General features: G+C 49.9%; 1 protein-coding gene across 4 annotated transcripts; it reads left to right on the top strand.

Moving 5' to 3' along the window:
• The first annotated feature begins 1,172 nt into the window (after positions 1 to 1,172).
• LOC120388126 (very-long-chain 3-oxoacyl-CoA reductase-like) lies at positions 1,173 to 17,856 on the top strand. Of its 4 annotated transcripts, XM_039509739.1 has the most exons (10): positions 1,173 to 1,646; positions 1,778 to 1,853; positions 2,362 to 2,472; positions 3,600 to 3,667; positions 6,053 to 6,097; positions 7,524 to 7,558; positions 7,870 to 7,951; positions 11,599 to 11,664; positions 12,405 to 12,554; positions 17,234 to 17,856. In XM_039509739.1, the coding sequence occupies exons 4-10, from the start codon at positions 3,614 to 3,616 to the stop codon at positions 17,375 to 17,377; spliced, it is 576 nt and encodes a 191-aa protein (XP_039365673.1). In that variant the 5' UTR covers positions 1,173 to 1,646; positions 1,778 to 1,853; positions 2,362 to 2,472; positions 3,600 to 3,613; the 3' UTR covers positions 17,378 to 17,856. The 4 variants fall into 4 exon arrangements, with proteins under 4 accessions (XP_039365673.1, XP_039365674.1, XP_039365675.1 ...); XM_039509740.1 differs by lacking the exon at positions 2,362 to 2,472; XM_039509741.1 differs by lacking the exon at positions 6,053 to 6,097.
• Positions 17,857 to 26,926: the final 9,070 nt, after the last annotated feature.

Here is a 26,926-nt window from a genome sequence, read left to right as displayed (position 1 = left end):
AGGTCACCTAAGGCTACAATGCAGGGAGACCAGCGATGGCTCCAGGCACCAGCGCTCCAAGCACGTGCCTGGGGCGGCAAGCCACAGGGGGTGCTCTACCGGTCCCTGCGAGGGCGGCAGTCAGGCATTCTTCAGCGGCTTGCCTGTGGGAGGTCCGCCCGTTCCGTGGATTCGGCGGCAATTCGGCAGCGGGTACGCCAAAGCTGTGGGACCGGCGGACCTCCCGCAGGCAAGCCACCAAATCTGCAAGACCGGGGACCTCTCTCAGGCAAGCCACCGAAGGCTGCCTTACTGCTGTGTTTGGGGCATCAAAAAGGCTAGAGCCGCCCTTGAAGGAGACAAGAGGAGAGGGCTTGTGACAAGATTGGGACTCACCACCACAGCACCTCCTGCTGGTCGTCCTGGGGAATTAGCTCAGTCCAGTGGAGCACCCTCTCTCAGTGGTGTCCCACCCATTGTCTCACCCTTGGTTGGCATCTGAGCCCACACCACTCTCCAACTCACGGTGTCCTCCTCCAGACCACTGCCCTCCGGCAGTGCCCCTTAGTTCATCCACACCCCCTTCTAGGGGGCAGGGGGTTCAGCCATCTCTCTACACCCCAGCAACCATGTCCAACAACACACCCCAAAGTGTGATCCCTCCTGTTGGATCTGGCATAGTCTGTGATAGCCACTCTCCATGGCCGAGGGCTAAGTGTACTGCAAGGAGGGGAAGGGAAATCCAGGCCTGCCCTCTACTCTGGGTTCCAGCCCAGGGACCCTCTGATGGCAGCCTTGCTGTCCTCCTTCTCTGTCTACTTCCCTGGGCTACTTCCCCTTCAGCCCCTTGCACCAGCTAGGCCCTTCCCTTCAGGGCCTGCAGTCTAGCAGACACCAGGCTGGAGTTCCCTTCTGCTTCCCTGGGCCTGCCCTGCACTGTCCCTGGTACTAGTCTCCCCACTCTGGAGACAGACCTTCCCCTCTCAAAGGCCTGGGACAGACTGACTGCTTTTGTTCTGGGCAGCCTTTATATATGGCTGAGCCTGGCCCTGATTGGCTACCTCCAATCTGGGCCCCGATTGGCTCCCAATAAGTCCTTCTCCTATTGGCTGTCTGTCTGCACATAAATTCTCAGGGAGTGGGGCAGTTGCCCCACTACCGGGCCAAAGAACAGAGCCTTGAGGGACACTGATGGGGGTTTTGCCAAAGCTGTAGATAGAGGAGGAGGAGCAGACATCCATAAAGTTCATAGAGAAAATTGAGCTGATAGAGCAGTATGAAGCCTGTGGACGTGGCCAGTGGGGTGTTGCCAATGACCTCAGCAAGAGTTGTCCCAGGGAATGGAACTCCCCCAGGTTCTCAGTATTTGGGGGTGATAACGAAGTACCCCAGGTGCTGTCTCACCAGAACCTATAGAGAAGGACTCTCCCTCCCTGCTCTGGGATTGAAGGGCCCAGCATTGATCCAGACCCTAGATAGGGTGTTCCCCTCCCTGCTCCATGGAGCTTGCACCAAACCATGCTGGGGAGTGTGTGCAAAGCATGCAAATTCCCCAGGGGAGTGGTTCTCCGCTACTGGCCTAAGGAGGCATTTACAGCCCGTACCTCTCTCCTCCTGCAGTGGTGACTGGAGCGACATCTGGGATTGGAAGAGCCTATGCCCATGAGGTAATAACCAGTGCTACTTTGGATCAGCTTTGGCACAAGGGAGAAGTTGACCCAGGAGTAGCTGTGGGGCAAACTGAGCAGATTTAGGGCTTCCCAGATTCTCCTGAGTTCTCACCTTAATTTTTTTCCAGCTCGCCAAGAGAGGCCTCAATGTGGTGCTGATCAGCCGCTCCCTGCAGAAACTGAAGCAGGTGGCAGCTGAGATAGGTAAGTAAGATGGGCTGGGCAGGCTCCTGCATGTGAGTGGGGGGGGGGTCTATGAACCCCTGTGTGGATGCCAGGGGAGTTGGGCACCCAGGTAGTTAGAGAGGGAATCTTATGCGGTGCCACCTTGTGGCTGCATTGTTACCAAAGCACAGTATTAGAGCTTGGGGTGAGTGAAGGGGTAGGGAAGTGGGGTCTGGCTTGGGCTGTTAACCCAGACCCTGCTGCCTTCCCCCCTGCCACTCCCAGGGGCTCTGTTACCAGTAGACCAGGCCTTACCCTCTCCACCCCTAGCTCAATTGCTGCAAGCCCAGGCTCCTTCCCTTTCCCTCTCCCGGGGACCTGTTGCAGCTAGCCTAGATCCACCCCCACCCACCCCCCATTTCCTCTCTGCCCAGGGGCTCTGTCACCCTGAGCTCAGAGCCCACCCCCTCCCCAGCCCTGCCTTCTCCTCTGTTTTCTCCCCAGCCCCTCCCCAGGGTTCTTATCTTGCTCTGATTTGGCTTTCCAGAAGAGCAGCATGGCCGAAGCACCAGAGTTATTGAAGCTGACTTCACCCAGGGGTCAGAGATCTATGAATCAATCCAAACCGCCCTGCAGGGCCTGGAGATTGGCATTCTGGGTAAATGGGCTCTTGGGTTTTGTTCTGTTTGTCTTTGCAGCTGCCCTGGCCTGAAACATACCTGGGCCAGAAGCAGTGGCCTGTGGCTGGCGCTTGCTTTCCCAGGGAGGTGGCAGATGTCATGCTCTCCGTTCCAGTTAGGGTGACCAGATGTCCCCATTTTATAGAGACAGTCCTGATTTTGGGTTCTTTTTCTTATATAGGCTCCTATTACCCCTCACCCATTGTCCCAATTTTTCACATTTGCTGTCTGGTCACCCGAGTTCTGGTGTCTGTGCAGTTCCCAGTGGACTGCACCCAAGTCGGTCTCAGAAATAACCTGGCCAAACACTTGATTTCAGTTGAGCTCACGGGTCTGATGTAAACCTAACAGATGAGCAAATGTCCTTGTAGCGTCTTCTGGGACCGGAGGCTGCCATGGACATGTGTGCACCTAACAGCGTCTTCTATTTACACTGTAGGCAGGCAACCCTAACTAGTCTAGAGCCACGTGCTTGCTCCCGCAGTCTGTCTTCTTCATCCACTCCCACTTGCATTTCCTTCAGCCTCCAGAATCTTCTGCCTCCCACACCACATGCACTAAAATCCAAATGGACGCCACTGGTAGCTGCTTCTCATCACGGCCTTTACTCTCTGAGGGGACGTCTGCGCTTTGAGCTGGAGGTGTAATTCTCAGCTCGAGGAGCTATACCCATGCTGGCTCTGAGCTCATGCGCTAAAGATAGCGTGTAGCTGTGATAGTGTGAGCGGCGGGAGGAGCAAGCTACCCTAACACCTATGATTTTGTATGGATACGTAGTTGGGGCGGCTAGCTTCTACCACCATGGTTACACCCTATTTTTAGCATGGTAGCTCAATCAGAGCTAGTGCTGGTATGTCTCCCCAAGGTAGGAATTATACCCCCAGCTCCAAGTGCAGATGTACACTGTATAGCAAAGATCCCAAACATCCCTCCCATTTTGGGGAATAGTTGGATCCAGATCCAAACCTCCCTGCTTGGGCCTGTCTGAACCTGGTTCTTTGGGGCCTAGTGACAGACTTGTATTGTTTCTAAAGTGCCAAGTGTTTCTACGACATGATGCTCATCATTCAGAACAGCTGGGCCTGATGCATTGTTCTTTTAACAGTGAACAACGTCGGAATGTTCTATGCAACGGGACCAGCGAATTTCCTGGATATCCCCAACATTGAGAAGGTTTGTCTTGTTCAAAAATTCTTGCCAGGCTGGTTTCTTGTCTTGCTGATAATCTGATCTCCCTGGGACCAGGGAGTGAAGCTGGGTCTCTGTTAAGTGGTTCAGATGGTTTTTTAGTGCACTCTGAGCACTGCTCATCTCGTGAGGATGTAGAAGTGTGTTGTTCGCAAACATGCTAAAAGTCTAGTACCACCAAGGGAATGTCGACTTGGACACATGTTAAGCGAGATGAGTTAAAAGACCGGCCTACGGAATTGAGGGAGCTGTCACCCACTCCCTGACACCTCCCTCTTCCCACTTGCCTGCCTCAGGTGGATCTCAGTGCAGGGGAAAGAGTGCCCAGGGAATGGGCAGAGTTAATGTGACCGGGCTTTTCCTATATGAAGAATTAGGTTATAGGGAAACATAGGGCATGTCTCCATGGGGCATGCAGCTCAGCCTCTATTTCACATCATCTTCGGGGCCCAGTGTAACGAAGTCTCAAAGGCAATACTGAATTTCACCACAGAGTCCCCTTGTGGCTTTCATATTATTTGACAATAAAATCTCTTTATCCCTTCACCTCTGTATCAAGGTGAGTCCCTTTGGACCCTTACCGTGGCTCACACAGTCCGTGCTGGTCCCACTCCACGCCCTTAGCCACTGTCCTTTTGCCACTCTGTACAGAGAGACCCACCTCAGGTCTACCCCGGTTCTTGGCCTCACACAGGGAGTGCATAGAGCACTGCTTATACAGTCCCCACAAGCGATCACCTCATCTGTCTCTCCGGAGCTTAAATTCTCAGAGATTATTTCCCAGAGTTCCCCAGGCCCCCCTACCCCCCTTTGGGGCTCTGGGCTTCAGTGACAGGATGGGGGTCTCGGGACTTGGGGGGCTGCAGGGGCTCGGGGCTTCGTTGGGGTGTGGGGCCGCACCAGGGCTTCTGCGGGTTTAAAAAATATTTACCAGAGCTTCCCTCCTGGTGGCTCCGGCTGAATTTAAGCCCTATGTCTCTCTTAGGGTTTTAGACTGCTGGCCATCACCATAGTAAGGGAGCGTCTTCCACTTAAAAGCAATAGCAGAGTCCCTGGTGGATTTCATGGAGTCCCTGGCCCTTCTCCAGAACAGCCAATCTGAAGAGACCAATGGTCACAAGATAGGGCATGCAAATCATGAGAATTTAAAGACATCATCAAACCACAGTTTTTTTTAGTCTGTGCTTTGTCTTCATAACTTCCTCTGCTATTCTGCCATTGTGTGTGTGAGAATTTCACTTGGCTTGACTGCACGCAGAAGTGCATCCCTCTCCTTGGCTCCTAAGATGGAGCTCCAACTCGTGCTCCCCTCACCTCCAAGACAGGTGAACGGCCAGCCGTTTCTTATTACATCTCGACTCCCCCCCAACCCTTGGCTCACTGACCTGGGGTTGTCCCCTTCCCTGGACCCGGCAGCACCACCTCCCCAACTGCCCTTCCCGCTGCCTTGTTGCTGCCCGAGGGCTTCTCCTCTCCCACGTAGAAGTGTCCTGGAGTTGGTTCCCAAGTAGAAGAGAAGTCTCAAAGCAGTGGGAGGCAGGGCCCTGCACTGCCCCAGGACCCACTCTCTGCTCTAGGACCATATGTGAAGGCAGGTGGCAAGGCAGGTCCACTAAGGCTGTCACCCACAGCTCTGCCCAACCCTGGAAACTCTATGGGACTGGAGGAGCTTCTTGCATCATCACGACAGCTCCTCCTGCAGACGCACAATCCTGTGACTTGCCATCGGTTCATGAGAATAGGTAACACTGGCCTTCCCCTGGCTGCTTGGCGGGGAATCCTCTCCCTACCGTGATGCTGCCATTTGATTCCTTCCGTCTCCCATCACGGTCCCTGTACCCTCTTCAGCCTTTCACCTGCCTCCACATCCCCCTGCGCCCCAACCCTTAAATCTGCCTCCTGCTCCTCCTCATTCTCCCCATCCCTAGACAGTGCCCTGGCTAGCTCCCTGGACCATAGAGTGGCAGCAATTTTGTCTGTGGGCCTGGCTTCAGTCTCATTGAAAACAGTGGGAGATGGCTTTTGAAAATGCCACTAGGTGCCTATCTGCATCTTCAGGCACCAAAATACCTTTAAGAATCTGCCCCTAACTGCCTAAGTATCTGAGTGATCTGATCCCCTTTTCCCTCCGAAGCTGTTAAACCTACTGCTGTCTCTTTCTCTCTTTAGACGGTAAGCTCAGTGAGACAGGGGCTGTCTCGATGTGTCAGTACAGTGGCTGGGATGCTACCCACCACAATAAACACGACCATGTATAGTGACAGATGAAAGTGCTAACCCGCCCATGCAGGGGGGCAGTCTCAGTGCTGTGCATGACAATAGGGAAGGAGAGGTCATTATGTCTTTTCCTTTCACTCCCTCTCCCTTCAGACTCTGTCAGATATTGTGAATTGCAACACCCTCTCAGTGGCAAAGGTAAGTGAAATAGAGCTGGCATCCCTAGGCAGCTTTGGTGGCTTTCTCTTGTTTCTTTTACATGGGGCATGACACGAGGAACCGATAAACTCCTGGGAAACCGCAGGGTGTTACCCGTACAAAATTCTCTGTTACTCACACACTCTCGGGGCACCCACCTTTACCCAGTTCCTAGGGCTCAGGCATAACCCTGTGGGTTTTCAGGACCTTTTACCAGTGAACGAGCCTTACACAGTAATACCCTTATCCTCTATTAACAATCACCAGAAGCAGACTGCACACGTTACACATACAGTGCTCACCACTCCCTGTAAGACAGATGAACTTTCCCTGCTGGCCAGTCAGGACCAGGTCCATCTGGGGGAACTCCAGCTTCTGCACCATATCATTGGCAGAGTGTTGAGATCTGGCAGCTCTGATCTTTGGGGCTGTGTCCTGGAGCTAACTCCAAAGAACTTTCTTTTGGACCCCAGTTTATATAGTGAAGTTTGAGTCCTTTTTAGCTGTACCTTAACCAGTCATTATACTCAAATGTTACTAACCAGTCCTAACATAGTGTAACAAAATTCTCTAACCAATCCTACCCCACCACCTTAATTCATTTACACCCTGCAAAATTAATTATGTAACCAACAGAAACAATCAAAGAACCAGACAGAGCCCATACAGATAAACAATAGGGAAGTGGGGACCATAGTGACAAAACAAAGAAATGAGGATTTCCCAACCACAGCTATTGATCAGTGATTCCTTGCCAGACAGGCTGCTGTCAAACTAAGTTTTCTTTAACCATCTTAAGATCTGTTGCTTTCCCTGGTGATAGTGGGTGCTATTAGAAGGGGGGTCTCCTTAACAGCCTGATATTACAGTTTTAAAGTAATTTAGATGGAATGTGAGAATGTGACTTCCTGCTTCTCAGCTAATGGCTGCTGCTCGGCTGTTCTTTTAATCTGGCTGCAGACGAAGGCCTGATCCTTACAAGATGGGAGAGAGCAGTTCCAGTTTTGGGTAGCAAAGGGCCGGTGGGCGAAAGGAAGGAGGAGTGTGAGGATGGGCAGTGTGGGCGCTAATGGGAGAGGGACAGGGACAGCACCTATTACTGAGGGAAAGAGGGTGCCGGGGGGATGATTTGGGAGCATGAGGCTGGTCATGTCAGGAGTGTGTGGCTGGTGGGGGGAAGGCAGAGGTAAGGACTGTCCCTGCGTCTGGGGGCTCTGGCTGATGGGGGGGGCATAGCCGGTGGGGGCAGGGCAGGCGGAATGAGGGTTGTCGCATGTGGCTGGTGAAGGGAGGACAATCTGCCATTGTGGGGCATGGCTGCTAAGGGCGGGGAGGAGCTGATGATGGCCCCTGTCATGGACAGGGCATTGCTGGCAGGCTGGGTGGCAGGGCCTCTCTCGTGTCTCACCGACGCCTCTCATTGCAGATGACTAGGATGGTCCTGCCCCAGATGCTCACCAGGTACAAGCTGCAGGAATTGACTGTGCCTTGGCGACTGGGGAGCCCCGTGCACCGGGCCTGCCTGACCGCGGCCGCAGCGCGGTGCCGTCTGTGCGCCTCTGGGTGGCATCCGCCTTTAGCTGCACCTGTCCTGCACTGATCAAGAGCCTTCCTGGGCAATGAGCTCTCCCTCTCCCCTGCTTCAAGCGATGGGTTTTCCCCTCTTGCCCCCCGGCTGGTTGCCTGGGCCTGGGCAACGAGCACACCTCTCTCCTTTTTCCTGGGTGCTCTCTGGAGCCATCCTCACACAGAGTTCTCTCTCTTCATGGCAGGAAGAAGGGGATCATCATTAACTTGTCCTCTGAAGTGGGCCGCCACCCCCAGCCACTGGTCACGGTGTACAGTGCTACCAAGGTAAGGAAACTTACACCCTGTGCCCCCTGTCCCTAGCACCCTTTTCTCTCCCATAGAATCATAGAATATCAGGGATGGAAGAGACCTCAGGAGGTCACCTAGTCCAACCCCCTGCTCAAAGCAGGACCAACCCCAACTAAATCATCCCAGCCAGGGCTTTGTCAAGCCAGGCCTTAAAAACCTCTAAGGAAGGAGATTCCACCACCTCCCTAGGGAACCCATTCCAGTGCTTCACCACCCTCCTAGTGAAATAGTTTTTCCTAATATCCAGCCTAGACCTCCCCCACTGCAACTTGAGAGCATTGCTCCTTATTCTGCCACCACTGAGAACAGCCGAGCTCCATCCTCTTTGGAACCCCCCTTCAGGTAGTTGAAAGCAGCTATCAAATCCTCCCTCACTCTTCTCTTCTGCAGACTAAATAAGCCCAGTTCCCTCAGCCTCTCCTCATAAGTCATGTGCCCCAGCCCCCTGATCATTTTCATTGCCCTTCACTGCAATCCATCACATCATCCAGATCATTAATGAAGATGTTGAACAAAACCAGCCCCAGGACCGACCTCTAGGGCACGCCACTTGATACCAGCTGCCACTAGAAATTGAGCCTTTGATCGCTACCTGTTGAGCTGACAATCTAGCCAGCTTTCTATCCACCTTATAGTCCATTCATCCAGCCCATACTTCTTTAACTTGCTGGCAAGAATACTGTGGGAGACCGTATCAAAGGCTTTGCTAAAGTCAAGGTATATCACAACCACTGCTTTCCCCATATCCACAGAGCCAGTTATCTCATCATAGAAGGCAATCAGGTTGGTACGGCCTGACTTGCCCTTGGTGAATCCATGTTGACTGTTCCTGATCACCTTCCTCTCCTCCAAGTGCTTCAAAGTGGATTCCTTGAGGACCTGCTCCATGATTTTTCTGGGGACTGAGGTGAGGCTGTAGTTCCCTGGATTCTCCTTCTTCCCTTTTTTAAAGATGGGCACTATATTTGCCTTTTTCCAATCGTCCGGGACCTCCCCCTATCACCATACATTTTTAAAGAGAATGGCTAACGGCTCTGCAATCACATCAGCCAACTCTCTCAGCACCCTCGGATGCATTAGATCCAGACCCATGGACTTGTGCATATCCAGCTTTTCTACATAGTCCTTAACCTGTTCTTTCACCACTGAGGGCTGCTCACCTCCTCCCCATACTGTGCTGCCCAGTGCAGAAGTCTGGGAGCTGACCTTGTCTGTGAAGACTGAGGCAAAAAAAGCATTGAGTACTTCAGCTTTTTCAACTTCATCTGTCATTAGGTTGCCTCCCCCATTCAGTAAGGGTCCCACACTTTCTCTGACCACCTTCTTGTTGCTAACATACCTGTAGAAACCCTTCTTGTTACCCTTCACATCCCTTGCTAGCTGCAACTCTAATTGCGCCTTGGCCTTCCTGATTACACCCCAGCATGCTCAAGCAATATTTTTATACTCCTCCCTAGTCATCGGTCCAAGTTTCCACTTCTTGTAAGCTTCCTTTTTGAGTTTAAGCTCAGCGAAGATTTCTCTGTTAAGCCAAGCTGGTCGCCTGCCGTATTTGCTATTCTTTCTGCACTTTGGGATGATTTGTTCCTGCGCCCTCAATAAGGCTTCTTTAAAATACAGCCAGCTCTCCTGGACTCCTTTCCCCCTCATATTAGCCTCCCAGGGGATCCTTCCCATCAGTTCCCTGAGTGAGTCAAAGTCTGCTTTTCTGAAGTCCAGGATCCGTATTCTGCTGCTCTCCTCTCTTCCATTTGTCAAGATCCTGAACTCGACCATCTCATGATCACTGCTGCCCAGGTTGCCACCCACTTCTACTTCCCCTACCAATTCTTCCCTGTTTGTGAGCAGCAGGTTGAGAGGAGCACGGCCTCTAGGTGGTTCCTCCAGCATTTTCACCAGGAAGTGGTCCCCAAGATGCTCCATAAATCATCCTGCCCTGCACTGAGATCCCAAGAGTAACAGCAAGCCCTCCGTGGGAAATGACTTCTCTTGTCCTCTCTCCAGGGTTCTCCTCCTTCATCCAGACAGGCTGCTGGATCCTCTCATAAGAACGGCCATGCTCAGTCAGACCAATGGTCAAGCTAGCCTTGTATCCTGTCTTCCAACAGTGACCAGTGCCAGGTGCTTGAGAGGGAATGAACAGAACGGGGATATTAGGTGGACTATAAGGTGGATAGAACACTGGCTAGGTTGTCGGGCTCAACGGGTAGTGATCAACGATGTCTAGCTGGCAGAGTGGAGTTCCCCGGGGGTCAAGCGGGGTGCCCCAGGGGTTGGTCCTGGAGCCAGTTTTGTTCAACGTCTTTATCAATGATCTGGATGATGGGACTAATTGCACCCTAAGCAAGTTCGCAGATGACACTAAGATAGGAGGAGAGGTAGATAAGCTGGAGGGTAGGGATAGGGTCCAGAGTGACCTAGACAAATTGGAGGATTGGGCCAAAAGAAATCTGCTGAGGTTCAACAGGGATAACTGTAGCGTCCTGCACTTAGGAAGGAAGAATCTCATGCACCACTATAAACTGGGGACTGACTGGCTAAGCAGCGGTTCTGCAGAAAAGGACCTGGGGATTATAGTGGATGAGAAGCTGGGTACGAGTCAGCAGTGTGCCCTTGTTGCCAAGAAGGCCAATGGCATATTGGGCTGTATTAGTAGGAGCATTGCCAGCCCTAGTACTGACTGACACCGCCAGGGACCAAGAGTTATGTAATCCTTCTGTGTACATCCTCCTGGCACCATCGCTTTTCTTACACCAGGACTCTGATGTCAGAGAATCTTTTCTGCAGTCCTTGCCAGTACTGTGCTCACCATTTTGGCCCCAGGAATTATCAGTGTCAACCCGGTTGTTTGGCTACTAGAGCTGTCAAGTGATTTAAAAAATTAATTGTGAGATTAAAAAAAATCATTACTAATTGCACTGTCAAACAATAATAGAATACCATTTATTTAAATAGTTTTGGATATTTTCTACATTTTCAAATATATTGATTTCAATTACAACATAGAATACAAAGTGTACAGTGCTCACTTTATATTTATTTTTTATTACAAGTATTTGCACTGTAAAAAAAAACCCAAAAGAAATGGTATTTTTTCAGTTCACCTAATACAAGTGCAATCGCTTTATCATGAAAGTTGAACTTACAAATGTAGAATTATGTACAAAAAACATAACTACACTCAGAAATAAAAATGTAAAATTTTAGAGCCTGCAAGTCCATTCAGTCCTACTTCTTTTTCAGCCAATCACTTAGACAAACAAGTGTGTTCTTCTCCTTCCTTGAAGCACCTGAAAATCCTGTCTCGGTATAGGGGGTGGGTTTGGAAAACACCCTCCCTTGGTCTCCATTAGCTGCAAAGCCGCTCTCCTGTTAAAGCCTTGTGCTTGTCTTACTGGATGGGGAAGGCCTTGTAAGGGCACCCAGTGCTTTCTCACTCCAGCTACCCATGAGAGCCAGAGCAATGGGCCTTGTCCCAGCCACCCGTCCTTTCAGGATCTGCTCTTGAGGTTTCTTAGCTCCCTTGTGACATGTCCCCTTCCCCCACCCCCACACGCTACCCTTTCCCCTCTCCTGCTCCATTGCAGTCCTGTGGCTTCATTTCCCTTTTCTCTCCATTACAGAGATTTGTAGATTTCTTCTCGAGAGGCTTGGAGGCCGAGTACCGCTCCCAGGGCATCCTAGTGCAGGTACAGAGCAATGAGACCTTCTCCCCTTGGACGCAAGGGCAAGGAGCACTCTGGAGTTTGGGGCCAGCAGTTGTGGGAGGTGTCTGGGGATGCAGCTCTCTGTGCTTGCCATGCTCCACTGCTCCATCTGCAGGCAGCACTTTCCACTGCCAGCTGCTGGCATTCAGCAGCCCCCTGTGCAGAGGCGGGGAAGGGATTCTCCATTATTCTCTGGGAGGAGGTGGGGGAAGGAAGCAGGAGGGGAAGGGAGATTCTCTGTATGGGAGTTGCTGGGTGCGGGGCACTTATGAAAATCTGGCCATTGGTGCTCTGCCCTGCTGTGAGACAGAAGCTTATTGCCTGTTCTCTGCCCCTCCTCAGGTCAGAGGGGATTTGCTGTGCTGTGTCAGAAGCCCATGCTCTATTCCTGATCCCTTTTCTCCCTCCATGGACTGTGAGATAGCATGCTCACCCATGGGGAAAATAGCCATCTTGCATGGCTCTAATGTGACCCCTCCAACCAGGAGTGACTGAGATGAGCTGTGACTAGCATCGTCCCTTCCTCTGTGGCTGCAGTAGTCAGGCCGAGGTGGGAAACTCTCGTGACTTCACAGTGAAGGTGATTGGGCCTTCAGTGCCAGCCTTGTGAAGGATCAACTCTGATATCCGGCTGGCAGGCAGACTGAGCCTAGAGATTGTGCCAGAATGCAATAGAACAGGCACTAACTCTCTCCCCTCTGTCTCCCCTCTGTCCCCTCTAGAGTGTCCTGCCTTTCTTTGTTTCCACAAACATGACCAACAACATCAAACCCAACCGCTTTGTGAAGACAGCAGAAAACTTCGCTCGTGAGGCCTTGAACACAGTGGGCATCAGTAGCAGGACATCTGGCTGCCTTTCCCACTCTGTGCAGGTCAGTCTGGCAGATGGGAGCATTGGAGAATGAGGGGGAGTGTCTGGTCTGGCTGCTCTCCCGCTCTGTGCAGGTCAGTTTAGCAGGTGGGGCATCGGGGGGGGTGGGGTGGGGCAGCTCTAGGAGTGATGCTTCTGACAGCAGCCACTCAATGTTAAAAGTGAACGAATAAGCCAAATAAAATTCAGCTGTAAAAGCTAGAAGGGAATAGTGAGAATCAGGGCCGGCTCCAGGGTTTTTGCCACCCCAAGTGGCAGGGGGGCAGAAAAGCAGCGATTGGTGGCAATTTGGTGGTAGCTCCACCGCGCCACTTTCTTCTTCGGTGGCAATTCAGCAGCAGGTCCTTCCCTCCGAGAGGGACCAAGGGACACCCCCCCCGCCGAATTGCTGCCGAAGAGCCCCACGTGCCGCCCCTTCCCCTTGGCCGCCCCAAGCACCTGATTGCTGGGCTGGTGCCTGGAGCCGGCCCTGGTGAGAATGAGGATTCCTCTTCCAGGCTCTGTGCTGAGGAACTAAGGCACCAGAGGTCGAATTTAATGTCCTACTCCTACTATAGACCACTAAATCTTCAGGGAAAGCTGCCCTCGAAAAATGAAGCATCTGCCAAAACAATAGCGTGCTATGGACTTGTGCAGTTCACAAAACTATCCCTCTTGCATGCATATCTGCACACATAGCTCAGCGTTAAGATGCTAAACCAGGGGTCGGCAACCGTTCAGCAGTGCTGTGCCGAGTCTTCATTTATTCACTCTAATTTAAGGTTTCGTGTGCCAGTCATACATTTTAACGTTTTTAGAAGGTCTCTTTCTATAAGTCTATAATATATAACTAAACTATTGTTGTATGTAAAGTAAATAAGGTTTCTAAAATGTTTAAGAAGCTTCATTTAATTAAATTAAAATGCAGAGCCTCCCTCCACCCCCCACCCCCCCGGACCAGTGGCCAGGACCCGGGCAGTGTGAGTGCCACTGAAAATCAGCTCGCATGCCGCCTTTGGCACTGGTGCCACAGGTTGCCTTACCCCTGTGCTAAACAAATCTGAGTCAACTAGAAATAGTCATGTTCTGATTGCAAATATTAATACAATATTTTCTGATACTGGAAAGGAGACTAAAAGGCATTCACTCAGGCTTATACCATATCTATGGGATGCCAACTCTTCATTTAATACTTCACACCCTGAGAACAGTAAAAATAAGTAATAAAGCAACATGGAGTAAACAAAACCACCAACAAACAAGTGACAAGACTGAAAATACGAAGGGAAGCAAAACATCAAGTGGTTGGTTATGGGGATTTTATGAGTGTTTGGGAGGACCCACGCTGTCCAAGTGCAACAGAGCCCTGTAGAAACAGGCAAAGTTCTCCTGGTTTCACACTGTGTGTGTCACCAACTCAAAAACGTAGGGTAGGCTCATTACGTTTTTACAAGCCCTTTAAGTAAACGAAGCACATTAACACAGGGCTTCAGAGGTTACAGACAGATCCCTGCTTCAAAGAGCTAGCAAATAAGATCTTCATTCTACAAAGCACCTAACATCAAACCCCTCATGCTTGCTACTTATGGGTCAATGGGAGTACTCTGAAGAGCCAGAACGATATCCCATAGCAAAGATCTGGCCTTAATGGTTTCCAATACCTCTCCCCAAACAAATTTTAAAACTTAATGGAAATCACTCATCTGGAATCCAAGTGATTGCCATTAAGTTTTAGAATTTATTTGGGGACAGGCATCTTTCCTGGCCACTGCAGCCCCGGAGCTGGGGCTGGGACATGACAGGTTAGAAAATACAAGAGTGATACTTCAAATTAAACTTTAAAGCTGTAATACATGTTCCCAGACAAAGCTAAGTCCAAACATTTTAAGCAGCTGGTGGAGGTAGCACTCATTTTAGGAACTAGATTGATTAACCTATGTATCAGTTAAGTAATGCTGAAAAGCCATCCAATGCAAAAGCTAGGCATAAATGATACATTGTGTCTCTCCCTGGCTGCGGCATGCAGCCCAGCTGGGGCTGGGATTCCCTAAACTTAGTCCCCACCCCCACCTGACCGCACTGACCCCCAGCCCCTATTTCCACCCACCTACTCCCTATTTCCCCCAGCACCTCACCTTCTTCCACGTCCTCTCTAGAGTCCAGGAGGCACCTAATTACTGGAGCCATGTGAGTAAGTCCCAGAGAGATGCAGCCTTAGCCATTTTGCAATTAGAGCAGAAAATGTTGGTGCCGAGAGTAACTGCCCTGATCTAATTGGCCCTGTCAACACTGGTTCTCCACTTGTGAGGTAACTCCCTTCTCTTCATGTGTCAGTATATAATGCCTGCATCTTGTAATTTTCACTCCATGCATCTGAAGAAGTGGGTTTTTTACCCATGAAAGCTTATGCCCAAATAAATCTGTTAGTATCTAAGGTGCCACCGGACTCCTTGTTGTTTTTGTGGATACAGACAAACACAGCTACTCCCTGATGGTTCAAAATGTGACCTAAAGACTAGAAGACAAAAGGAAACAAAAGGTTTTTTTTTCTTCTCTAAGTATCAGAATTTTAAGCCAGTCTTGTGGATTTTTGGGTCCTGACTCGGTGGTTTGAGCATTAGCCTGCTAAACCCAGGGTTGTGAGTTCAATCCTTGAGGGGGCCATTTGGGGATTGGTCCTGCTTTGAGCAGGGGGTTGGACTAGATGATCTCCTGAGGTCCCTTCCAACCCTAATAATCTATGATTCTATGAGGCAGCGTGATCTTAAGAAAATCACCAAATATTGCAAGATTAATGAGGAATCACAAGAGTTGTCAGTGCTGGCCCGGGCTGGGCCTGCACCCCTGTGGAAGATGAGGGGGGTCCTGTGCTGAGGACCCAGTTGTCATGCAGACAAAACTACACAGGATCATTTTGGGAGATAAGGCAAAGATGCCACATTCTTTATGATAACACAATTTGATTTATGACCAATACCTACACACACACACGCGCGCGTGCGCGGCTCTGGGGATTTTGCCGCCCCAAGTACGGCAGGCAGGCTGCCTCCGGCGGTTTGCTTGCGCGAGGTCTGCCGAAGCCAAGGGACCAGCAGACCCTCCACAGGCAAGCCGCCGAAGGCAGCCTGCCTGCCGCCCTTGCGGCGCCAGCAGAGCGCCCCCTGTGGCTTGCCGCCCCAAGCACGCGCTTGGCGTGCTGGGGCCTGGAGCCACCCCTGCGCACGCGCACACACACCAGATGTTCTGCAGCTGCTGTATAGTTACCAGTCCTGAACATAGCTTGAGTCCGTGGCTTGATTTCCCAGCTTGGGTTCATAGCTTGTGGCAGCTAACTGGCTAGGAAAGCCGGGCACAAGGAAGGCCTGGGTCTGCCCTCCTATGTTGGCAGCAGAACGTTACCCAAAGTCTTCCATCTCACCCATCTTTTTTTATAGGCTTTCAGTTTTGAATTCAGAGGCCATAGGTCTTGCTGTGTCACACTGCCTCTGGGTTCGGTGTGATTGATCACCCGTCAATTGCAGACGTGACTTTTAGTCTCGGACCTGGCTTTGATCTTCCTTCTATTGTACCTTTGTTCTTTTCTTTTTAGGGTGGACTCTTCTTACTTTGTTAGGGCTCTTGTCTGCATCTTCAGCGGTTGGTGTTTGAACTCTATTTCATCAATACAGGCTGGTGCTGGAGATTGATTCCATCATCCATACATACCTCAGTCACACATCTAAACTAACCTAATAAGATTACAGCAGGGTTTTGCAAAAATGAAGGTTGCAGCAGGCTTTTACAAAATGAAGTGAGTGTTTTAAAATGGAGTTTGAATTACAATATGGACAAGTGTAAGGAATGACAGAGTGAACAGAAGCTACAATCTAGACAAGTATAATGAATGGCAAACAGTGAGCAGAAGTGACAATGTTGAAACAGTGCAAGTTTCAGTGACTTAAGCAGTGATTGGATTGAAAGTGAAACTTACAAGGGCAGCTCTTAACAAGCATCTCAATTGTCAATTAGCCAGTTATTGGGGTAACTGTTGTTTCATTCATAAAACTTTACTTATGAAGTTACATTAATAAAGTGAACAATTAAAAATAAGTTCATTCATCAGTTCTACACAGTCCCGCACCCTCTGGGCTTCATGTCTCTGTGCTGAAGAGCGAGGCCCCCGCCCCTTGCTGCTTGTGAGGATCATTCGCTGCAATTATGTCACTGTCCCTGTTTGCAGCACAGCTGCTGGGAAGTTGCTGCGAAACCTGAGTCTTGTTGATGTCACCTTTGGGGAACAGGAGGAAAATGTCCGGGCCCCAGTTAGAGAAACATGGTTTTCACGGTGATCAGTGCAGCTACCTGAGCAGCCTGGGGAGTTGGGCTGCGTTCTGAGCAGGAGTCTGACAGGTCACATGTTCAAGGCTCCTTGCAGCATACTGAGTGACAACACACAGCCTATTAGACAGCACACCAGCAGCTGTGACGAGCGTCACCATCAGCTTACATCTCCTCTTCAGCCTTTCCGTTTCTCCCCTACATTTGTCCACAACAGCGCTTGATAAGACACCTCAGTGCAAGAGGGTACCTCTGTCCATGCCCTGTTTGACCAAGACCACGCGTGGAGTTTAGACTCTAGATTTACCTTTTGCCTGATTAATCACATGTCTCTTCACAGGTGGTAGCAATTTAAATGACTTGTCCCTTCTTTGCTCATTTCAGAGCTTCATTTATGACCTGCTGTGTCCTGAGTGGTTATGTCTCTCCTCCCTTGGGGTTAAATACACTCAGGCCGTGTGGAGGAAGTTGGAGGCCCAGATGACCGCACTGAAACATGAGCAGGCAAGAACTCACATGCCCAAATGATGCACCACTAACCACTGGAAGAAATTACCAAGGGAAGGGGTGGAGTCTCCGTCTCTTGAAGTTTTGATCTACTTTGGATGTTTTTCTGGGAGATGCTTTAGCCAAATGCAAGTTATTATACTCAATACAGGGGTAAAAGAGTGAAATTCTACGGCCTGTCATATGGCAGAGTCAGGCTACATGATCTAATGGTCCCTTCTGGCCTCAAAATCTGTGAATCTGTCAGTCTAAAGCATGACTTGAAGGGGGAGCAGGAAGCCAAGAGGCTGTAGGGTGTTCAGAACAGGCCTAAAATGTCAGCCTGAGAACCAGCTCCTACAGACCTTATACTGGCCCAGAACCAACTGGCTTCAGTGGGAAATTTTGTCCTATTAAGCCCTGCAGGATTTGGCCCTGAGTCTTTTCATATCTCATGTTGCATGAAATAAACAAATGCCTCTCCCTGCTGTCATGTCCAGTTTGTACCGTTCCCCCGCCCCCCATCACCTCCGTGCCTGCCAACCGTCCCTGCCAGACAGGCAGAGGACTGCAGCTCTCTGAGATAGGAGCTAGCGGAGACAGAAATAAGAAGTCCCTGTTGTTCCTCTATCAAGAACCACCCAAAGGGCTTTCAAGTGAGTACATGGGACTCACGCCATCTACCACCAGCTCCTTAGAAAGGCTGGAAGGGGTAACTTACTGGGCAGAACGCAGTTCCCCAGCCTGGAATGAAAGCAATGCTACTCTCCGGAAAACAGATGGGATCACGGGTGACCAGGTGAACTCACGATTTCTGCTTCACATCTCATCTGAGATATGACTGTGGAGCAGCACTGCACTCCCTCGTACGACATGGAGACTTGGCTGCAGTGCTGACTAAAGGCTTGTGTCTCTGGGAAGGATTTTCAACATTCTTGTGTTACTGTTATTGGCCAGGCAGGGGATGGGGCAGTGACCTCACATAGTAAGTCTACACTGCAGCTGGGACCAAGCCTCCCAAGTCAAATAGACAGACGTGCCCTAGCGAGACTCGAGCTAGCACGCTCAAAATCGCAGTGTGTGGACAGTGTGGTTCTGGCGGAGACTCAGGCTTGGGCAGTGGTCCCCAACCTTTTTTGTCTAGCGGGCGCAAGACAAAAGACCGTGGCGGCGGAGAAGCATCCGCCGAAATGCTGCCGAAATTTGGCGGCATTTCAGCGGTGACGCCTCTGGATGACGCTGCTTGTTGGTGGCAAGCAGTGTCATCCAGAGGCGTCGCCACTGAATTTCGGCGGCATCCAGAGGCATCGCTGCCGAAATGCTGCCAAATTTCAGTAGCATTTTGGCGGATGCTCGTCCGCTGGCCAGTACGTGGGCGCACTTAGATGCCCCCATGGGTGTCGTGGCGCCCGCGGGCACCGTGTTGGGGACCCCTGGGCTAGGGCCTACCGCTGGGCTTGAGCTCGGGGGGCTAGTCTGAGCTGCAGCATCCACACTCAAGCCCTGCTAGCATGAGTCTGTCTACCTAGGCTGGGGAGGCTCATTCCCAGACATACCCTCCGAGACCTGTGTCAGGGGAGAACACTTGCTTTGACTACAGGGGTGAGACATATTAGTCTGCCCTCGGTAGCTACCTGTACTGGCCTCAGCCTTCTCCTGCATCCAAAAGAAAGGCTAGAAAAGGACCACCCAGTTTGCAAAGAGTAACAGGGAAGGTTTCTACCTGGTCATCGCCTTGAGATAGACACAGTCATCAGCACATCTCTCTGCCCAGTCTGTGCAGTGAGAGAGAAATTGTTGGCAGCGTCTTGTGTCAGAGAGGAGATGTTATTGTTCCCAAGACACCTGCGATACCAGTAACAGATTTTTGACTCTAATAGAAAAAGAAATTCCTGCTGCAGCTGATGGAAGGGGGCATATGTATGTAGGTCACACTCCTCTCTGTCTAACAGTGCCAGCTATCCAATGGGATAACCTGGTCAGCTCCTCCCACTCCAGCGCTGGATCTCTTCCACCCTGGCCCATAGTGTCAGAGAGTCAATTGATTACAAGATACCCTGATTTCTAAGGCTTTTAGAGTGACTTGTGCATGTTATCTTCACAGCCTCCCTGTTCCCCCCCAGCTATGGGGTTTATGTCCTCATCTATAAGATCTAGTTCCTTTGTATCTGTTTCCTCATCTATCTTTACCTGGGCATGCTTCTCACCTGCTTTCTTCTACTTCAGAGAGAAGCATTTCCCCCTTCCCTGAGAGGAAAGGGTTCTTTCACTCTCAACAATTGCCATAGATTTGCCAGACTTCCTACAGACATGGAGTCTTTTCATGAGGGGTGGGATTTCCCATGTGAACATGCTTATCACAGCCTTCTCTAGCAAGACCTGTTCTTCATGTCTGAAGTCAGGGTCTCATCTGCTACAACACGGCCATGAGCTTTATAGACCTGATCCTCTCTGCACTCTCTAGACTAGAGGGAACCATAAGGGGGAGGGGTGGTCTGTAACAAACTCAGGAACAAAGATGTCTGGTATTTTTCTGACATAGAGTCTTAGGTTCCAAGTCCAGAAGCAGTGGCAGATTAATGCACAGGGCCCAAGCACAGGGGCCCTGGACAATTTGGGGGCCCCCCTAGGAGTGGTGGAACCTGCATAGAAGTTGGGAGGGGCCATCAATGCTGGAACTGTGGTCTTGTTCCCAGCTTCTCCTTTTCCCATTGAGACGACCCCTCCTCCCCCCGCAGCAAGGCCAGAAGCTGGAGCCAGGCAGAGGTAAGAGCTGCCCAGGGACCCCAGGCTACTGTAGGGAGACCCAGACCCTCCATCTGCCCTGGGCAGGGTGTGGTGCCCAAAAGCAGCCCCCAGCCCAAGTCCCCACCCTCTGGGGCATGTCACTGCTGGTGAGACACATGGATGGGGGCTCCAGTCCTGCCTCCTTCCCTGAGGTCTACAGCCACACAGTGTGGGGAGAAGAGACCCTGCCCTGGCTTGAGAGGTGGCGGGTAGCCCCGGGAAGGTCGCAGTGAGGAGCTGGACAGGGAGGGCTCCTCCAGCACAGCTCCCACTGTTACTGGACCAGTTTCAGTGGCTGCTGCACAATACCCACACTCACTCAGTGCCTGTGCCTGGCTCCTCCTGTCAGGCTGCCCTCCCACCAGTCCCTCCTGCTCCTCCTTGGTAAACAGGTAGCAGAATGAGGTCCTTGCCCATGGGGACAGGATGCCTTCCAGGGAAAGGAGCCACTTATGTCCACTTGTAAGAGGTTTGAATTAAGGCAGCATTATGGGAAGCTGCCATTGATCTTTCAAGCTTGGTGCTACTCCAGCAAAGGCAACTGGAGGATTGTAAATTAGAGTTAGAGGTGGTTAAAGATAGTTTGGCACACCAGGGTTTGGAGTCAGAAGCAGAGTTAACAGACCACCTAAGAAACAGGAGCTGTGACTTGGTTGCAGGGGAGTACAGAAAAACCAGTTTCAAAGTGAAAAAGGGAGAGTGAGCAGGTTAACGCATGGAGTTGCTCGGAAACAGTTAACTACAGCAGGTAATGGCAGTCTTGCAATGCATTTGGCATGCAAACAAAAGCACAAGGCACTGGTGGAACAAATTCAGGGTTTGCAGGAGCGGGTAACAACCCCCACTTTTCTCCCAGCGCCAGGATAAAAACCTAGGGGAAAAGGTTCCTGTAGTGGGGCAGCTGCCTCACTCCCTGAGAGTGTGGGCTGCAGCAGGCCAGTGGGTCGGCGCAGACGGACAGCCAATAGGAAAAGGGCTTATTGGGAGCCAATCGGGGCCCATATTGGAGACAGCCAATCAGGGCCAGGCTCAGCCATATATAAAGGCTGCCCAGAACAGCAGCAGGCAGTCTGTCCCAGGGCTTCAATAGGGGAAGGTCTGTCTCCAGAGTTAGGAGACTAGCACCAGGGACAGTGCAGTGCTGGGCAGGCCCTGGGGAGCAGAAGGGAACTCCAGCCCGGTGTCTGCCAAGCTGCAGGCCTTGAGGGGAAGGGCCCAGGGACCTGGACAGATGGAGGGCAAGGAGGGCAGGATGGCGGCCACTAGAGGGTCTCTGGGTTGGGACCCAGAGTAGTGGGCAGGCCTGGGTCCACCCCGCTTGCCTTATACCCGGCCAATAGGAGTGGCTGTCTAGGGCTGCACCAACCCCCTGCCAAGAGGGGTGTGACTTTGGGGATGCAGTGGCCTACACTGGCTGGGGTGTAGAGAGACAGCTAATTGACCCCCCCCACCACTGGAAGGGGATGGACTAAGGGGCACTGCTGAAGGGCAGTGGCTCAAAGAGGACACTGCTGAGTGGGGAGCAATGTGGGTCCAGACATGCCAACTGAGGGCAAGATGATGGATGGGATACCACCAGGAGGGGGCGCTCCACTGGACTGAGCTAATTCCCAGAGCAACCAGTGGGAGGTGCTGCGGTGGTGAGTCCCAACACTGTTACAGTTCCCAACTGTTTTACCCTAGGGAGCCCTACCCTTTGCTCCAAGCTAACCATATCCTTTTCTTCTCCTCCTCAGTTTGCTTAATATGCTGCTGTTAGCCTGTACTTTAAAATAGTTTCACAGGGTTAATTGTTGGCTTTCCACCTTAACCCCCCTTTGCACTTTTGTTTTTCTGAAGTTTTAATGGAGAGTAGTTTGGATACTTATGGGAAAAATGAGCTCTCAAAACTGGAGACTCTCATACAAAACCAACCTTCCACACAAACTCCCACATGGCTGGACTTCTCAAAAATGAGACAAGCCATTTACAATGCACACTTCGCTTCTCTACAGAGAAAAAAGGACAGTAAACTATCTAAACTCCTACCTGCCACAGGGGGCTATAAGAGTGGTACCTTTAACTCACCCAACAATATTGTTAATCTATCCAATCACACACACAGCCCGGCAGAAGAGTCTGTCCTATCTCAGGGGACTCTCTGCCCCACCATCCTCACAAACATGATACAGTTCTGCGGTGATCTGGAAGTCTACTTTCATTGTCTCCGTCTCAAGGAATATTTTCAACAGAGCACTGACCTACAGGAACCCTCCTACCAACACTACAAGAAGAACTCTGCATGGACTCCTCCTGACGGTCAAAATGACAGACTAGACTTCTACACAGAGTGCTTCTGCAGACGTGCACAGGCTGAAATTGTGAACAAACAGCATCACTTGCCCCATAACCTCAGCCATACAGAATGCAATGCCATCCACAGCCTCAAACAACTCTGGCATTATAATCAAAGGGGCTGCCAAATTGGTGCTGTAGTCATAATGAACAGGTCGGATTATGAACAGAAAGCTGCCCAGCAACTCTCCAACACCACATTCTACAGGCCACTATCCTCTGATCCCACTGAGGGTTACCAAAAGAAACTACATCATCTGCTCAAGAAACTCCTGGCAACAGCACGGGAACAAATCTACAGGGACACCACCCAGAGCCCCGACTAGGGGTATTCTATCTGCTACCCAAGATCCATAAACCTGGAAACCCTGGACACCCTATCATCTCAGGCATCGGCACTCTTAGAGCAGGATTATCTGGTTATTTGGACTCTCTCCTCAGACCCTTCGCTACCAGCACTTCTAGCTATCTTCGAGACGTCACTGACTTCCTGAGGAAACGACAATGCATTGGTGATCTTCCTGAAAACCCCATCCTGGCCACCATGGATGTAGAAGCACTTTACACCAATATTCCACATGAGGATGGACTACAAGCTGTCAGGAACAGTATCCCTGATGAGGCCACGGCACACCTGGTGGCTGAGCTTTGTGACTTTGTCGTCACCCACAACCATTTCAGATTTGGGGACAACTTATACCTTCACGTCAGTGGCACTGCTATGGGTACCTGCATGGCCCCACAGTATGACAACATTTTTATGGCTGACTTAGAACAACGCTTCCTCAGCTCTCATCCCCCAGCGTCCCTCCTCTACTTGCACTACATTGATAACATCTTCATCATATGGACCCACGGAAAGGAGGCCTTTGAAGAGTTCCACCTGGATTTCAACAATTTCCACCCTACCACCAACCTCAGCCTGGACCAGTCCACACAAGAGATCCACTTCCTGGACACTATGGTGCAAATAAGTGATGGTCATATAAACACCACCCTATACCGGAAACCTACTTACCGCTATACTTGCCTACATGCCTCCAGCTTCCATCCAGGACACATCACACGATCCATTGTCTACAGCCAAGCCCTAAGATACAACTGAATTTGCTCCAATCCCTCAGACAGAGACAAACACCTACAAGATCTTTATCAAGCATTCTTAAAACTACAATACCCACCTGGGGAAGTGAGGAAACAGATTGACAGAGTTAGACAGGTACCGGAAATCACCTACTACAGGACAGGCCCAACAAAGAAAATAACAGAACACCACTGGCCATCATGTATAGTCCCCAGCGCATTATCAGTGATCTACAACCTATCCTGGAAAATGATCCCTCATTCTCACAGACCCTGGGAGACAGGCTAGTCCATGCTTACAGACAACCCCCCAACCTGAAGCAAATACTCACCAGCAACTACACACCACACCACAGAAACACCAACCCAGGAACAAATCCCTGTAACAAACGTGGTTGCCTACTCTGTCCCCATATCTACTCTGGCAACACCATCAAAGACCCAACCACATCAGCCACACCAAAAAGGGCTCATTCACCTGCATGTCTACTAATGTTATATGCCATCATGTGCCTGCAATGCCTGTCTGCCATGTACATTGGCCAAACCAGAAAGTCCCTATGTAAAAGAATAAATGGACACAAATGGGACATCAGGAATGGTAACATACAAAAGCCAGTAGGAGAACACTTCAATCTCCCTCGACATTCTATAACAGATTTGAAAGTCACTATTCTTGAACAAAAAACTTCAGAAACAGACTTCAGAGAGAAACAGAACTAAAATTCATTTGTAAATTTAACACCATTAATTTGGGCTTGAATAGGGACTGGGAGTGGCTGGCTTATTATAAAAGCAGCTTTGCCTCTCCTGGAATTGACGACACCTCATCTATTATTGGGAGTGGACTACATCCACCCTGATTTAACAGGCCCTGTGGACGCTGGTTCTCCACTTTTGAAGTACGTTATTTCTCTCCCCATATGGTTCCACTTGCTCATCATCTTCCTGCTGAGGCTTCTGCTCCAAGGTTTCACTCACCATCCCAACAGCTGCTGGGACAGAGAAATAAAAACCTCAGAAACAGGAATAGAAAAGGGGAGAACTAACCAAAATAACAGCTGCAGATGGGGGAAAAATTCCCCCAAGGGGAGAGTGGAGGGGATCAATTCTGCATCCAATTCCCATTCAAACACTCAGGGAGAAGGAAGTTTGGTCAGTCAGGATGGGTCAGAAATAGGGCTGTCAAAGTGCAGTTAGTTCTACCAATTAACACAAAACAAATTAACTAGATTTAAAAAATAGTTGCAATTAATTGCAGTTTTAATCATACTATAAAACAAAAACAGAATACAAATTTAAATTTATTAAAAATATTTTTGGATGTTTTTCTACATTTTCAAAAATATTGATTTCAATTACAACACACACTTTATATTATTTTGTAGTGCGATCTCTGTATCATGAAAGTGTAACTTATGAATGTAGAATTTTTTTTACCCTAACTACACTCAAAAACAAAATAATGTAAAACTTTAGATCGTACAAGTGCACTCAGTCCTACTTCTTCAGCCAATCGCTTAGACAATTTTTTTTTTTTTTTAACACATTTATGGGAGATAATGCTCCCCTCTTCTCATTTACAATGTCACTTGAAAGTGAGACTAGGCATTCACACAGCACTATTGTAGCTGGCGTTGCAAGGAATTTGTGCCAGATATGCTAAACATTCATATGCCCCTTCATGCTTTGAATTTTCATATTTTTTTTACAGTGCAAATATTTTTCCAGTTCATTCATGAATATGTTGAACAGTAGTAGCTCCAATACAGATCCCCTGGGAACCCCACTATTTACGTGTCTCCACTGTGAAAACTGACCATTTATTTTTCTACCCTTCGTTTCCTGTCTTTTAACCAGTTACTGATCTGTGAGAGGACCTTCTCTCTTATCCTAGGACTGCTTACTTTGTTTAAGAGTTTTTGGTGAGGGACCTTGTCAAAGGCTTTCTGAAATTCCAAGTATAAAATATCCACTGGATCAGCCTTGTCTACTTGTTTGTTGACCCCCCTCAGAAAATTCCAATAGATTAGTGAGGCATGATTACTCTTTACAAAAGCCATGTTGACTCCTCCCCAACAAATCATGCTCATCTATGTGTCTGATAATTCTATTCTTTACTATAGCTTCAGCCAGGGTGACTGGTACTAAAATTAGGCTTACTGGTCTTGAATTGCTGGATTGCCTCTGTAGTCTTTTCAAAAAAATTGGTTTTATATTAGCTATCCTGTTATCTAGTATAGAGGCTGATTGAAGTTGTAGGTTACCTATTACAGTCAGTAGTTCTGCACCTGTTATTTATGAGTTTCTTCTATTGGGTGAATACCCTCTAGTCCTGGTAACTTATTAAGGCTGAAATTACCAATTTGTTCCAAAACCTCCTCTATCAACATCTCAGTCTCGGACATTTCCTCAGATTCATCACCTAAAAAGAGTGGCTCGAGTGTAGGAAAGTCCCTCATATTGTCTTCAGCGAAGACTGATGCAAAGGATGCATTTAACTTCTCTGCAATGGCCTTGGCTTCCTTGTGTGCTTGTTTAGCATGTCAGTGACGGAGTAGCTCCACTGATTGTTTGTCAGGCTTCTGATGTACTTTAAAAAAAATGGTGTAAGTTTTAGCAACTTTTCCTAGGTGCTCTGCAAATACTTTTTTTAGCTTGCCTAATTTTTCTTTTACATGTGACTTGCCAGGGTTTATGCATTCCATTTTGGTTTAGGTAGAGCCTATCCCTCCTATATAGGCTTCTCCTTTGCCAAGAGCTTCCCAAGTTTCTAACCCTACTCCATCATCAAATGTTAAATTAAAGAGATTGAAACTCACATGTGCAGCAAGATGGTCTTTTAACAGCTCAAAGGCTTCCAGTAATATGCTCAGCTGGAATGGATACCCCACCCCACTGCAGATGCAGCCCGATCTCAGGCCTCTGCCAGCTGTGCCCATTAACCCCCTTCTCATGTGGGTAACTACTTCCCACGGAACCAAAGAGAATTTGCGACAGGTGGGAAAATATCCCAAATCAGAGGCTTTACATGGATAGTGGAGAATTAGAGAGAAAATGGGGCAAAACCTGAGACCACCACTGAATGGGTCAGTAAGTGCTCCAGGGAGCAACCGAGACAGTCCCCAGAGTCCCCCCTGCCTGGGACTGGGCTGAGGGGGCGGATCCCTGCCTGGCTGCCTGGTCTGGTCACTCCCTGTGAAGCCCCTGGCACTAGGGTGAACAGGGGACTGGGCGGGGGTGTGTGGTCAGGCTGACCCCGGGGCACGCTGGGAAGTGTAGTCCGCGCGCGCTCTCGCTCACGCTGGCCCTCTATTGGCGGAGAGGAGTGTGTGTGCGCGTCAGCGCGCCGCGCTCTCCGCTCCCTGATTGGCGGTGGAAGGCGGG

This window comes from Mauremys reevesii, linkage group 22 (genome assembly GCF_016161935.1).
Source record: "Mauremys reevesii isolate NIE-2019 linkage group 22, ASM1616193v1, whole genome shotgun sequence".
Taxonomy (NCBI): domain Eukaryota; kingdom Metazoa; phylum Chordata; order Testudines; family Geoemydidae; genus Mauremys; species Mauremys reevesii.
The sequence above is the reverse complement of the archived record's forward strand: the minus strand, read 5'-3'. Positions and strand labels throughout refer to the sequence as shown.

Excerpts from the sequence above, each read along its gene's own strand:
- LOC120388126 (XM_039509740.1), top strand. The coding sequence starts at position 3,614 with ATGTTCTATGCAACGGGACCAGCGAATTTCCTGGATATCCCCAACATT. Across the intron at positions 7,559-7,869 it reads CTGCCCCAGATGCTCACCAG|GAAGAAGGGGATCATCATTA; the intron begins GTACAAGCTGCA and ends TCTTCATGGCAG. Across the intron at positions 11,665-12,404 it reads CCCAGGGCATCCTAGTGCAG|AGTGTCCTGCCTTTCTTTGT; the intron begins GTACAGAGCAAT and ends TGTCCCCTCTAG.